The sequence below is a fragment of the Periplaneta americana genome, chromosome 8 (assembly GCF_040183065.1).
Source record: "Periplaneta americana isolate PAMFEO1 chromosome 8, P.americana_PAMFEO1_priV1, whole genome shotgun sequence".
Classification (NCBI taxonomy): domain Eukaryota; kingdom Metazoa; phylum Arthropoda; class Insecta; order Blattodea; family Blattidae; genus Periplaneta; species Periplaneta americana.
Genome location: NC_091124.1, coordinates 28,287,186 through 28,303,434, shown reverse-complemented (window position 1 = coordinate 28,303,434; position 16,249 = coordinate 28,287,186). Strand labels below are relative to the sequence as shown.

At 34.9% G+C, this 16,249-nt stretch overlaps 1 protein-coding gene across 3 annotated transcripts in view; it reads left to right on the top strand.

The window, feature by feature from the left end:
• LOC138704602 (nuclear receptor coactivator 6-like) overlaps window positions 1–16,249 on the top strand; it is a 708,935-nt gene that overhangs the window by 669,397 nt on the left and 23,289 nt on the right. For 2 of the 3 annotated variants that reach the window (XR_011333375.1, XM_069832672.1), the window contains exon 7: window positions 13,828–14,065. The exons of the other annotated variant lie outside the window; for it this stretch is intronic. Coding sequence is in view for 1 of the 2 variants with exons in the window: in XM_069832672.1 (XP_069688773.1) it covers window positions 13,828–14,065 (238 nt within the window). In the remaining variant the exon portion in view is untranslated. The remainder of the gene's footprint in view (window positions 1–13,827; window positions 14,066–16,249) is intronic. 3 annotated transcript variants of the gene reach the window in all.

Below are 16,249 nucleotides of genomic sequence, written 5' to 3'. Positions count from 1 at the left end.
CCACACTGCAGCTAAGTATCCAGAAATATGTGATATCAAACACATGGGGGGGAGGGCGAGGGTTATATATATTAAGAAGCAATACTATTTTATAGTGCATGTAAATCCCGTATCTAATCGTATCTTAATATATCACATCATAGTAAATACAGTGTGAGCATAAATGATTGCCCTATTTACGAAAATTATTTGTGGACTAACAATTTAACATAGAAAATATTTAGATATACAAGTAGATAGAGAAACTCTCCAAGTTTTTTTAACATACCTTATAGGTGCTCGATGTGTGCTCCCCTTGTGACCCTGCAGACATCAAGCCGGTAGTCCAATTTGTCCCATACACGATGAAGTGTATCCATGTCGATTGCAGCGATGGCGTTGATGATGCAGCGCGTAGTTCTGGCAGATTTTCCGGTAATGGAAGTGCAAAAACAGAGTCTTTAACATACCCCCACAGGCAGAAGTCATACGGTGTTAAGTCAGGGGAACGTGGAGGTCAGGACAAGATCTGCATGTCGACTCTCCCTACGCGACCAATCCATCTGTTTGGCAGTCAGTCATTTAGAAATGTCTGGACTTCGTTATGGAAGTGAGGTGGAGCGCCATCTTGTTGATACATGAAATGAGCACTATCACTCTCAGCCACTGTTCTAACATATCCAGGTAAGAATGTCCTGACATGGTGGGTTCGAGAAAAAAGAAGGGGCCGTACACCTTGGAGTTGGAAAGTGCACGGAAGACATTAAGTTTCAGGGAATTACGAATGTGCTCCACGTAAGCCCGATCAGGAGATTTTCTTTTACATGGACATCTGTGGTCACTAATTGATTGTACCATCGTCTAATGGTCTTGGCGTCTCGTGGATCATTATCGTATCTCGCTCGAAAATGTCGCTGCACAGTTATGACGGAGTTTGTGGAATGAAATTCCAATGCTACAAATGCATGCTCAACACCAGTCACCATTTCTGTAAACTCTGTAAACTGAGGTCCTCTACCGGTAAGAAGTGGAATTACGTCGCGCGGATAATTTCAAATAAAACTTTGAGAGATACCTTATTTGGTAATATTAGTACCATTGTTGTATCATTTACGGTTTGTCTATAAAAAAATCCCCAAACTAGGGCAATCATTTATGCTCACCGTGTATATCACATCACATTATATATCATATTGTATCATATCATGTATCATATCATATTATATGAAGACCACAGGGGAAAAACTTTATAAAGTCCAAAATTATCGATTTTTTGTTTTAGATGTCATGTAATAGCTCAGGTAGCGTAGATTTCCGTAGTTTAACTGTAGAGAATAATGATCTTATAGAGTCAAGGAAATTTGAAGAATGATAACCCAAAGACAACACAATATAATGCGTCTTGAAACTTTCAACCTGCTCTCCTATGAAAAGAGTAAAACATGACTCATCAAGTTTTTCCCCTTTAGTCTTCATATCATATCATATCATATCATATCATATCATATCATATCATATCATATCATATCATATCATATCACATCACATCATCATATCATATCATATCATATCAATGGTTCAAAACAATACTATTGTAACTACCACTTTTGCCACTGCTAGTTACGATGGTATTGCTCTGAACTGTTATCAGAATAATACTATTGCAACTACCACTATTGCCACTGCTAGTTACGATAGTATTGTTCTGAACTGTTATCATATCATATCATATCATATCATATCATATCATATCATATCATATCATATCATATCATATCAATGGTTCAGAACAATACTATTGTAACTACCACTTTTGCCACTGCTAGTTACGATGGTATTGTTCTGAACTGTTATCAGAATAATACTATTGCAACTACCACTATTGCCACTGCTAGTTACGATAGTATTGTTCTGAACTGTTATCATATCATATCATATCATATCATATCATATCATATCATATCATATCATATCATATCATATCACATCACATCATCATATCATATCATATCATATCATATCACATCACATCATCATATCATATATCATATCAATGGTTCAAAACAATACTATTGTAACTACCACTTTTGCCACTGCTAGTTACGATGGTATTGCTCTGAACTGTTATCAGAATAATACTATTGCAACTACCACTATTGCCACTGCTAGTTACGATAGTATTGTTCTGAACTGTTATCATATCATATCATATCATATCATATCATATCATATCATATCATATCATATCATATCATATCATATCATATCATATCAATGGTTCAGAACAATACTATTGTAACTACCACTTTTGCCACTGCTAGTTACGATGGTATTGTTCTGAACTGTTATCAGAATAATACTATTGCAACTACCACTATTGCCACTGCTAGTTACAATAGTATTGTTCTGAACTGTTATCATATCATATCATATCATATCATATCATATCAATGGTTCAGAACAATACTATTGTAACTACCACTTTTGCCACTGCTAGTTACGATGGTATTGTTCTGAACTGTTATCAGAATAATACTATTGCAACTACCACTATTGCCACTGCTAGTTACGATAGTATTGTTCTGAACTGTTATCATATCATATCATATCATATCATATCATATCATATCATATCATATCATATCATATCATATCATATCATATCATATCATATCATATCAATGGTTCAGAACAATACTATTGCAACTACCACTATTTCCACTGCTAGTTACGATAGTATTGTTCTGAACTGTTATCATATCATATCAGTGGTTCAGAACAATACTATTGCAACTACCACTATTGCTGCTGCTACTTACGATAGTATTGTTCTGAATTGTTATCATAGCATATCATCTATCAATATCATATCCGACATCTTTCTCTTGTGCGAAATTAAAATTAAAATTTCTTCATTATGGACTTCTTACCATCAGAATTTTGTTCTCTATGGAAAAATGGCTAATTGTTTGTAACAGCTACTTTAAAAAGTAGTGCATGCATATAAGCAGTAAGATATGGCTAAGAACATGGAACTGTTTGCATGAAAAGCTGTACAAAAGGTGTTAGTTTGGTATTAGGTGAATTAACCCTGCTATCAAATGTAAATCCATATTCCATGTAACCGATAGCTTCTAGAACTTATTTTAACATTGTTACATGAATGCAGTAGGTCCAACATAATGCTGACTTACAGTTATTGGAATGTGGGTTTACCAATTGTACATAATGTATTATATTATTTATGTATTATATTGTACAGGTAAGTTATCAGCAACATTATTGTCCCATTATTCCTTTTGAAAATGTTAAATTATATACACGTAACTCAAGTACTGTATATAGAGTGTGTGAAACTTCAGTGCACTGCTGTGTGGCAATTTGTATATCGGGAGGTGTACTAACACAAGAAACATAAAATTATGTGTGTTGTTTTTCACTTCACGCACACTACTGTCGTGTGTCTTGGTTGTAACATGCTTTTGGTGCCACATCCCAGGCTCATTTCATCTTCATTGTTATTCATGTTGTCTACTTCCATACTCCTGTCATCCTCATCCTACCATACAAAGCGAACAGAATCCAACCTAATGGCTGCCCCAGCATCCAAACAGGATTCTTTTTCAAAATCACCAAAAAAGTAGGCAGAGACACAAACGGCAATTTGCACAGTGCTAGAAAGTATGTATATATACCTTCCATCCTTCCATACACATCCTGGCGGACTTTCTTTCAAAGTCCACATGATTTTGCAGCCCAGAAATATTCCTAGCTTGTATATGGCGTTACTTTTATATTTGTGATTACTGCCTTTAGTTCTGTTCAAAGCAGAATTGCTCCAACAGAAGAAAAGTAATTGAGTAGAAAAAATTTTGATTTTATACCGCTGCACTTAAAGTTGCTTTGTCGTTGTCAGAGAGTACCATTATTACCGAAAGACATTGTGAGGTAAGCAACGGAGAACTTCAAAGCAAGACTGCAAGAGTACATGCAAGATGGGAGAAATTTTAATGAAACTGTTAAATACAGCATAATTGATTTTGGTAAATAAAATGATATTAATGCTTTTTAATTATGTTATAAGAAACATTTTATTTATTGCCAAACTGCCTTCCACTGAAGATAGCCCTAAGGTTCAGTATGCTCACAATTATTAATTCTGGTATAAAAGCACAATAACAATATTAGCAGTAAAGTAATAGAAACATGAAATGAAACATAATTAAGTTAATTAAAACAATTGTTAATTAAAATCTGATATTATTCTTTAGAACACTTATAGCAGTATTATCCCCAAGAGAATTTCGCAAGATTAATGTCTTTCTAAAATTCTCAATATTAATTTGAAAATAGTGTACTAGACTCTGTAATAAGCAGGAGAATTATTTTTTGGAGATACATACAAATGTTTGGTTCGAAATACAGTATGAATTAAATGGGAGTTTGAAATAATAATTTTGTTTTGTTAGTATGCAGTCATACATGAGAAGTAGTAATGAGTACAATTATTTTTAGAGTAAATTGCCTTATATAGATAAATTAGTTCCTGTTTCATCAAACATTTTTCTAACCATTCTGTGTTAAACAGACGACCACATAATTTGTTAGCGTCATGTCTTTTTACCACACTTTGAAACACTTTACTGTTTGTCATCATTATCTTTTTATTGTAACTTTGGGAAACAAATTTGTGGTGTTTTTTTGGAAGTAATAGAATTGAGATGAAGCAATTAAAAATGATAATATTAAAGAAATCGACTTTGAAGTTACAGTATCTTGTTTATGGGTGAAGAGGAAGGAAGAGTTGTTTGGCGTGTGACATGCCTATCAGCCCATTCATTCATCTCTATGTAATCTGTAATGTATTTTAAACTAGAAGGATTTTGCTTTCAAGAAACATTTTAACAAGTAACACAGAAAAATTTACATTTAATAATTTTATTTGCTTTCAAAAATAATTTTCTGTTTATTTCTTGGGCTGACATAAAATTAACATCTTTATGCTATGTACGTTCATACAGATTTAACTTATCAAAATTCAAAATGCGATAGTAATTTTTCTATCTTAAAACCCTGAAGGTCTGTAATGGTATAATTTTAAGTTTTTAATTAATATATTAATTACTAAATCACCAAGAAAAATGATGAAAACCACACAAAAACTTAAATATAAAATATACTTTCGGGTACAGTTTAAAATTGTAGATCTATAAAGTACTTTTTGGATTTCATGCTGCCAATGTTTATAAATTACACTTTACACTGTCATATTAGATCACTTTCAGTGTATTCCGAATCTCAGCGCTGAGCAATCTGATGGCATCACGGTGTTCCGAATTTCAATGATGACATCACGATGCTCCACCGCTGTTGCACCGATTCCATCAGCTTGCAGAGGTGGTGGCAGTATCCATCAGCTGCCATCAGTGAATCTGATTGGTTCTGGTATAGGGCGGGAATTAGCAGACGAATGACATCGTGCACTGTTGTGTCTTGGCGGTGTGTTCTGCTGTGTTGTTTGTAATGAGCACAACATAAAAAAATGTGTTAATGGCTTATGAACGAACATGTCAACAGACCAGTTATTACTGCTGCTTCAAAAAATAAATTGTTTATGCTCTCATTTCTTTGAACGAGATGCCAGTATAGAAATTTCGCAAATTCTTGCTAGTGTAGCACATACAACAACTTGTACAGCCGCCATGATAGCCATTGAACTTTCCAGCAGTTTTGTTCCTATGTCACTGCGGTGTGACATCTGGTGAGATTCGGAATACGCTGTCTGTGGTACTCAAATACATTCAACAAAATATGAACTATGAGGAGTGAGTTATCATCATCATCATCAACATTTCACGGCTTAAGCCATTTAGGCTCGTTCCGGTCTCATAGATTTCAATTAAAAAGTTGTATCCATCTCTTCTTTGGCCTACCAACACTTCTTCTACCCTCTGGATTATAATCTAAAATGATTTTTGGTATTCGGCCTGGTTTCATTCTCTGAACATGCTCCTTCCAATTGTTTCTATATTGCTCTATTTTATCCATCAGTTTAAAAATATTTAATTCATTCCTGATATCTTCACTTCTCCTTTTATCCAAAAGTGTGCAACCAGCTACACTACGTAAAAACCTCATTTCAGCTGCTTCTATAGTTTTTTCTTCTTTCTTGGTTAAAGTCCAAAATTCACTACCATACAGCAATATAGGCACAGCCATAACCTTATAGAATTTTAGTTTGGTTTCTCTTCTAGTGTATTTCAGGGATCTCTTTATTGTGCCACATATAAAATTAAATTTACTAAGTTTATTAAAAAGATCTTCCTTCTTAAAATAGGAGATATTACAGCCTAGATAGTTAAAATTATTTACTTGCTCAATAGGTTTCCCATCCAAAATAATTTTTGCTCGTAAGGTATCTGGTCCTTTAAAAGCTAAAACTTTAGTTTTCTTTGTAGATATATTAAGATTATAATTTTTAAGAATATTACTTAGTTGAAATGTGGCCTTCTGTAATATCAACCAATATCAGATCACACAGATGAGTTAAAAGTGTTATTTTATTTTGAGGTTAGGTTAAACAGGTTAAATACGGTAGTCACTATATGGCACTGTATTTGAAAATGCAAGTTTATTGACATGTACAATTTATTGAACGATTTAGATACCAGCATAAGTACGAAGTAAGCATATTACGTAGAAAACATGTGCACACCCAAATTAAATTTAATAAAAATAATTTTTTTATTCATATGTGTGAAATAGGTATTCTTTATGAGGTTAGCCTATGTAGCACATAAGTTACTTTGATTTTGGTTTGCTATTCTTATATATTACTGTAATTACAAATATAAATGCTGAATTTGGGTGGTACTAATATTAAGTACTTCATGTGATAGTAGGTATGTAGTCAGGACACTTACATAGCTAAAATTAAGTACTGGTACCGTATGTGGAAACAGAAAAAAACGTCAAAATGTAATTCTTAAAAACTTGAAGACAAATCCGTGGCAATGACTTACAAATGAGTCTAAAGTAAATTGCCTGTTTTCTAAGGAAGTAGTTACATTTAAAGTCGTCGACATATTTTTGATACCAGGACTTCATATATCCAGAATTTCCTGGCAGACATACTTCAGCCCAGTGTTACAGCCTAACCACTGTACCGGTATATTGGAAGATAACAAAACTTCTAAATTTATGTTCTTATTTCGTCCACTCTCTCTGATTGTTCCTTCTGGAATGTTACACTCACATGAAAACTTGCCATTGACTCCCCATTCTTCACACAATCAACTATTTTGAGTTATCTCTCCCTTTTTATTTTCTGAGACATCACATGTGCTCTGAACTCAATACTATGCAAATGAATTATGTCATTAATAGTTACTAATAATCATGTGGAAGTGTTACCATAATTTTGAAACACTATGTATAAAGAAATCTTATCCACTTACGAAAGGTGTGAGATAAAACAATGATAACCCTAATTTTTAGATTATTTTGGCTAAGTACAGAAATACAATAGTAAACCTGCATCAAAATTAAATTAAGAATTCAAGAATATGACAATAGATAGGTGACAGCACAATTGTTGTCACACTCTTGAAGTCTTAACTCTTTTAACCTAGCTTGTTGTAGGTTCACCATCATATGTTTACACTTACTGTTAGATGTTTACAAAATTTGATAACTGTAGCTTAAGGTTACCAGATTTCTCCATTTCCCGGGGATAATCCCTGAATTTTGCTTTTTGTCCCCAAAGAAAATTCGTCCTCGGGATGTCTCAGAATTTAATAATTTGTCCCCAGATATCCTCGGATTTTAAGTGTTAATTATTGTAATTTTATGAAAATGCTGTTGAATATCTATGTGCCTTTGGTATTCATTCACAAGATAAGATACCTGTGGAATGTATATTGCTGAGATATCCTCCAGAAAGAGAAAAATTTGAAGTGACATTCAATTATTTTTCTTCCAATGTAGATAGATGTACTTGGTCTGGATGAAATAATTTATTTTATGAAATTTCTTGCTTGATGAAATATGTAACTTCAGACAAAATAGCAAAGTGGAATGAAAACATGCTACTCTTTTCTCAAAATGGAGGGAAATTTTTTAAATTTTCTCCGGAGAAATGATCTATGTGCAATTTCAGAAGTTGATCGAAGTATCTCCACATCTTCCTGTAAATAATGTTCAGTGAAGAAAGTTTTTTCTTCTGTGAAAATGTAGTGGAGATCCAGAAAGTCCAGAATGAATTTAAAAACTGTTCGAGCCCTGCTTGCTATCTTAACCAGCTTTAACATGACCTGTCAGAAATTTGCTGCAAAATTGGGATCCAGAGACTTAAAAAAAATTCACTCCTCTGAAAATACCAGCAGTTTAAGTAGTAGTTAAGTATAATGAATATTTTTAATGTGTAAACAGAACAGGTATTTTAACTTTTTAAGATGTATATTATTTTAATGTACCGAAGTACATATGATATTTCCATGCAGATATTCATCGTATGATGACGCAGAATATCTGCATGGAAATATCATATGTACTTCGGTACATTAAAATAATATATATGATATGCGTAAATCACTTCGTGATTTAAGACGGCGCTTATTCCGTCGGATCCCGGCCAACTAGTCACTCATAACGAGTGCACCTCAGCACATGTGTGGACTTCAGTCCTACATTCATAGACATCTATGACGTAGTGTAGAGGGCGGCCACTAGAGGGAACCCAAGAGTTGGAACTTAATCTGAGACAATTCTGTCCGACGCCGGGGTGGGTATCTGGTGTGGCTTAGTGGATAAAGCATCAGCACGTGGAGCTGAAAACCCGGGTTCAAATCCCGGTGCCGGAGAGAATTTTTCTCCGTTCCATTACTCTTTCATCGTTTTTAAGATATGTAAAAACAATTGGCCTATAAGTGAATGGCAAACTAACAGAAATGTTAAAGGTAGTTTTTTTTCATTATATTGATATCTGTCCCAGGAAATTGTGAAAAGAATCTGGTAACCTTACTGTAGCTCCATTTCTGAGAAAATGGATCATGAGTATCTAAATATGTTAAAGGGGGGAATTAAATTTCCTACCTGGAATTTAAATGGACACGTGACATATAAAAGGGGCAATTTTAGGGACTGACATTACACATAACAGTACAAGCAATTTTTTAAGGCCAAAAGCAGCAAATGTGATTTTAGGTCATCTAAACTGCACAGTTTTCTTAAATCAAGATGATATTGTTTAATGGCCAATGTATAGAGCATTCCTGTGCAGACCAATCCCATTTAATCTCTGTCTAACAAAATCTGTTGGTGGGCAGCGAGTGGTTATAAGTCTGTGGCCAGACAGATCCGTTCATATTTCCCTATGCAGACCAGTTCCACTCCACCCCCTGCCAAATACTGTAGTTTCCTTGGGACAGGTGTGCTACACTGCTGTCATGTAAGCCAATGGAACATGAGACCGGTCTGCATAGGAACGGTCTGTACTGTATGTAGAGTGTTTGATTACAGGCAATTTTCTTATGTCTGCTGTAAAAGTTTCAAAATTAAATGCGCCTTTTCATATAAAGTCGTAGATTCGAAACTATGCATTACAGTGCTGTTGATATCAGAGAGGAAAGTCATAAGAAACGAAGGTGGTTGGCAAGCATGGATGTTGATGGTACTTCATTAAGATTGTAGTGAGTAAACATTTTGTTTTTATAAGTGTATGTAAATGGAATTGAAGTGCACTTGAGCTGTTGTCACTCAACCACATTTCATTCCCAATGAATATCCTTGTGTTCCGTCCCACTAATTACTCTTCATGTACATAGCAACTAGAGTAGCATTTATTAGGGTGAGAAGTGTATGATGTCCTACCCATAATGCTATAGAAAGTAGAAAATAGTATATGTTCTATGTAAATAAATGCAGTAATTATTTTATTCCATTTAAGAAATGGACAGAACATGAGTTTATTATTGTTAACATAGGATGAACATTCTATTTATTTTATGCTTGTTTACTTTAAAAGAATGTGATTGTTATGGTGTATGAAAAATTAAAAAAAAAAAATGCCTGAAATCAAATTGTCATAGATTTTGTCTTAATGATGGTAGATTTTTTAAAATTATTGTGCTGAAGAAGAGAACTTCTAGGTATTGAATTAACCTAGAATAGTTGTTATCTACCGCATTGCAAATTAGAAATTAATTTTTCAATTTTAAAGGATATTTTTTTTAGATTAATTTCATTGGTACACCTTCAGGGTCTATTAAACTTTGGGTTATGATATTTTCAAAGCTTGTTAATACATATATGATAGTCCTTAATGACGCAATTATTGTAAAAAAAAGAAAAATGTCAGGTTTGTGTGCATTGTTGTAGACGGAAAAAGTAATTTTTTTAATGACAAATATTCATTTGAGTCCTAGTACAAAAATATAGACACATTAAAATTATATTGTGTGGTTTTACTTAAGTATCTTCTGACAATATGACAATATGTGATTGAAATTTCATTGCCGTCAGAACTATAGAAAATTGATAAAGTGCACCAATGTATAGTGATGTAATAATAATAATCTTGAAAAGAATACCTTTAAAATTTAATAATTAATTTCTACCTTACAGTGCAGTAGATAAAAATCATTGTGGGTTAATTCAACAGCCAAAAGTGTCCCTATTTTTCACAAAAAATTACAAAAAGCTACAATCATTAGGGCCGAATCTGTGACAGTCTGATACCAGGTTTTTTTTTTTATTTCATACACTATAACAACCATCTTTTCTTAACGCAATTTCTTCTAAAATTGTTCACGTTGTAGTCGGAAAATCCACAAATGTATTAGAACTTTCTGGATAATCTCATTTTTATTCTTATAAAAAAAACTATTCGGATAGGTTTGCTGATGACAAAGCCAGTTCTTACATGTGAATATTATAATCGGATTTTGTTTTGCTTGAAAACTGCTTATTCAATACTGCTTGCTTGGTTGGTGATCTACTGTGAATGTGCACAAACACACCTATACTACCACAACTGCTTCTTGGCATTGGACTGAATTGGATTGGATTTGGTTGATATTTTTTTTATGCTCGTCGCATTTTTATATACCTTTTTTTTTTCTCTCTGGCTCTGTGCGATGCTGACTGGACAGTATCATTCCTCTTGTTACAAGAACAGACAAAGCCAGCTAGCTTGGTTTGGATGGTCTGAACTAATGCGTGTTGTGGCTGAAGCACGGTGAAGGGGTGGGACGGGAGAGGGGTCAAACACCTGGGAAGTGGACATTCACCCTTCTAACTTGTGAGACAAAACGTTTTCATATTCATTTAAGTCTTTCATTATTGGAAATCTTTGTACAAGGCATTCTGTATCACTTTATGTTAATCACGTTTAATTGAAGTTACTTCATATATGGATATATGGATTGTTCAAAAAATAAATGTCATAGAATCTTTTAAGAATAAAATACAGTAGGAAACTGAAATGTTAATTTGATTTCTTCTTACAGTTATGGTATGTATTCTTTCTTTTGTTTCATAATGTGTGCAAATACAAAGATTTATTTATAAATATATATTATTTTATATATTATTTTAATGTACCGAAGTACATATGATATTTCCACGTAGATATTCTGTGTCATCATACGATGAAAGAGTAATGGAACGGAGAAAAATTCTCTCCGGTGCCCGGATTTGAACCCGGGTTTTCAGCTCTACATGCTGATGCTTTATCCACTAAGCCACACCGGATACCCACTCCGGCGTCGGACAGAATGGTCTCAGTTTTAAGTTCCAACTCTTGAGTTCCCTCTAGTGGACGTCCTCTGCACTACGTCATAGAAGTCAGATCCTGGCCAACTAGTCACTCATAACGAGTGCACCTCAGCACATGTATGGACTTCAGTCCTACGTTCATAGACTTCTATGACATAGTGCAGAGGGTGGCCACTAGAGGGAACCCAAGAGTTGGAACTTAAAACTGAAACGATTCTGTCCGACACCGGTGTGGGTATCCGGTGTGGCTTAGTGGATAAAGCATCAGCACGTAGAGCTGAAAACCCAGGTTGAAATCCTGGCGCCGGAGAGAATTTTTCTCCGTTCCATTACGCTTTCATCGTTTATTTATAAACCTTGTCCATTCACGCTGTGCTTTACATCTCGGCTACTAAGCATGCTAGAACTGAAGGTGCCCATACTTCAATTCCGCTTCCTAAAACTTGTATAAAATCTTACCTGTACCTTATGGAAGAAAGATGTCCTGCTACGTGGTGTCATGGTCTAAGGCATCCTGCCAAGGACTGATGTTATGGAATGCGCATTGGTTCGGGTCTTCGGGGGAGGGGGAGAAAATTTTCTCACGAAATTTCGGCCAGCATCGTTACGCACTTGGGGAGCTACAAAAGGTAGCAAAATCTGGGTACGAAAACCAACTATTAAGCAAACCACACAATACCTCCATTCTGGTTAGATGATCGTCCATCTCTGCTTCGGCATATGGACATGAGGCCAGCAGTCAGCTGATCAGTCTCAGCTCTTAATATGGAAGATGTTGCAAATGTCGTCCTCTCTTGGTTAAAGAGGTACTGTATCGGGAAAACACATTCTCATTGACATGATTAAGTTCGGCCACTGTAATGTTTCTGATTGATTTCTAATGTTTTCTTTTAGTTCGTCTGATGTGTGAGGATTTGTTTTTGTAAAATTTGTGATTTTATTGGCATAAGTTCAAGATATGCGCCAATTTCGTCCTGTTTTTCTTATGTTAAAATTGTACGTTTGTACTCCTGTTTTTTCTCCCACTGAACTAGTATATTCAAATTTTTGCACGATATCGTAAATTGCAATTCTGGAAGGAATCATTTAATAAGGGTTTCCACATGCATAAGGCAGGCTGATTCATATGTAAAATAACATTAACACAGAAAAATGCGTTGCTCTAGAGTCAATTGTCTAACCCTCTTCACAAACGAATATATATATATATATTGCTGTGAGACCATCAGGGGAAAGGTTCAACATAAGTTGTCTGGCAATAAGGGAGGAAGCAGAGTTGAGTAACAGTACTGATAGTGGCATGAGCAGTAGCCGAGACATAATACACAGTGTAAACGGACAAGATTTATAAATAAAGCCATATAGTTATCAATTTTAATACTGTTTTCAAGTTGTTTAAGTATTAAAATGAAGTCATCTTTTTTTTTATTTTTGTGCTTTAATTTACTAAATTTTTGCAAGTTTGAACATTATTAATTAAATCATGGGAAAGAAATGTTACTTTCTAACTTGATTTAATTTTACATGTTTTCAAGAATGCTCTAAAATATATACCGGTAACGTAATAAACATTGTTCTTTTTTCCTGCATTTGACGAACATTAGCATTTTTATTTTTTTAACTTGATATAATATATTACCCTACGCCATACTCCTTACAAGTTTTGCAATACATTCGGATGAACTTATTTCAGTTTTCTGTCAAAATTACTCTCAGCATATTATTTATTTATATAGTTAATACCTCATTATTGTGTCTCATCGAAGAAAGCTGAAGAATCATAAATGCGATACATGTTACAAATTTGTTAGGGTATAAAGTTTAATGCAACATTTTTTATGATGGAAGACTTTAAAGAATATGAAAATGGTATTCTTTCAGTCAATTTTAATTCTTCCATTCTTTTGTTTTTGAACCATAAGATATTTGATTTTGAGAGGGAACAACAGCATGAAAGAATAATTGGCTGACAAGAATTACATTTGTCTTGAATTGCAATAACTGAACTCGCTTGCTCTGATTGTGTGAGCACAAGCGAGTTTTGACTATGGACAACGGTTGTTGCACATACAGAAAAAGTTGTTGCGGAGGAAGGGTCTGGGGGCCTCTCCGAGGGTGACCTTGTCTGGGGGGCAGCTCGGGGATCACCTGCGTGGCCCGGCAAGCTGGTGGGACCTGTCACCGATGGGGACAGAGTTTGGGTGCGCTGGTTTGGAGGCGATCGAGCCCTCACCCAGGTCCCACTGCATTCCCTCAAGACATTGTCTGAAGGACTTGAAGCACATCATCGAGCAAGGAAGAAATTCAGGAAGTGAGTCATGTCGAGAAACGTCCTTCAAGGATCACTAATGATTATTTCTTTTCTTCAAACTGAATATAATTGGCACAAATATGATAATTTTTGTATGTGTTTATATGGTCTGAGACTGCAGTAGCAGTATTTTGTGAAAGTATATATTGAAAATAATATAATTTATGAGAAAAATGCGACACTAATAGCCAAATGGCTAGAGTCTCAGATCTCAGGGTAAAAGAGGAAATGAAAAAGTTTTTTTAAAACTATTATGAAATATAAATTATCTATTTCGTCATTCTCCTCCAGCTTCCGTTCTTTTCTTCTTCTCCTGGTTTTGCATCTCATTCTCTTGATTCTACATCTCGTCTGAGTCTCCATTTCACCACTTTCCCAGTTCTCCAACTCGTCATTCTTCTCATTCTCCATCACGTCATTGTTATTAATCTCATTTTCTGGTTTTCCATCGTCATTTTCTTTTGTGTGCATTTCGTCATTCTGGTTAAATATCTCATTCTCCTCTATCTACATCTCGTCATTCCCATGGTTCACCATCTCGTCATTCTTCTAGTTTCCCATATTCAGCTGATTCTCCATTTCATAGTTTTTATCCTCGCTCCCTATCTCCCATTCTCCCCCTGATTCTCCATCTTATTCCTTTCATGCTTAATCTCGTCATTGTTCTCATAGTAAAATTCTCCATCTTGTCGTTCTCCTTTTCCATCGCATTTTTTATGGCTTCTCCATATTGTTATTCTCATAATTTTATATCTCGTCATTCTGATTTTCCGTCTCGTTCTGTACCTCGTTATTCTCCTAGTTCTGTATCTCGTCATTCTCATATTCCTTAATCTCATCATTCTTCTCGTGCTCCTTCATCTCATCATTTTCATGTCCCTTAATCTCGCAATTTTTTCCATACTTTTGTGCGGGATCGTGCGTATTTGCTTGGTTTCCACACAAAACCGATCCGCGGAAAGTCTAAAATTCCACATTCAGTATTCCCAACGTAACACACATAACAATTTCCCTCTTCTTACCGCTTAAGTGACATATTGATTTTACTGCTTTAGGCTTTTAACATATTATTTTTAGAGACGTTCAATATAGTAATAATTATAAATTGGAAACTTACCACTGCAATTTCACCTAAATTGCACTATTAATTATTGTTTTTAAATATTTGCAAAAATTAAGTAAACTCTACAATTCCACTAAAGTTACTGCATTCGTGATGCAAGTAACATTAAGGAAGCCGTGAAAAAATCAACACGATTCCAGACTCATCATAGACTCGGGGGGGGGGGGAAGACAGACGTATATCACGGCCTGCTGGAGTATAGTAAACACAGAAAACATTTTAAAGCAACAATGTTGAAGATAGATATTTTTGTTTTGCAAATTTGCCGTCATTGAACAGAAACCAAGATGGAGATTTCATTTCAACTAATTAGAAATTCCTCTTTCAGGTATGTAATAAACGATCTTCGCACAAAATAATGTACGATACACGAGCGGTATGTTTTCTTTCAATTCTCGGAAATTAAAAAAGCTCAACTACATTTCGCTTTTTCAGACTTTTCCTCGAACATGAAAACTTAAACATACCGCTCTTGTAAAGCATATTACTATTTCATCTCGTCATTATTTTCATAGTTCTCTATCTTGTCATTCTACTCTTTCATCTCGTCATTTTTCTCCTAGTTGTTCATCTCGTCAATGTTCTCATAGTCCTTCATCTTATTTTCCTACTTTTCCATCTTATTCTTCTGTTGTCCCTCCATCTCGTCATTTTTCTGCTCTTTTGTCCGATCACTGTCCTCCTGATACTCCATTTTGTCATTCTTTTCCTTGTTTCATCTCGTCCTTTTCCTTCAAATTCCGGCAAGTCCAAGTGGGCAAAAATTATGATATGTAAGGTTTCCTTGGGATCATCCCATTCTGCCTGTCCTTACTCTACCAATTCTCTCGCCATTACTGCATTAACACCACACCACGATGCAGTACCTGTGACCTTAACAGTCCACACTGCATCATATTCTGTGGCACATAGCAGGGGTTTCTTACCTAGCCAGCCACTTGAGCTGAAAACAGATTAAGAAAGGGAGAGAACAGAAAGATGCTGGAACCGATACCTCATCTTGAATCTGTTACTCTGACTGATATAGTCCAGTTAGCACTTACCGTCACTTGCCATTGCCA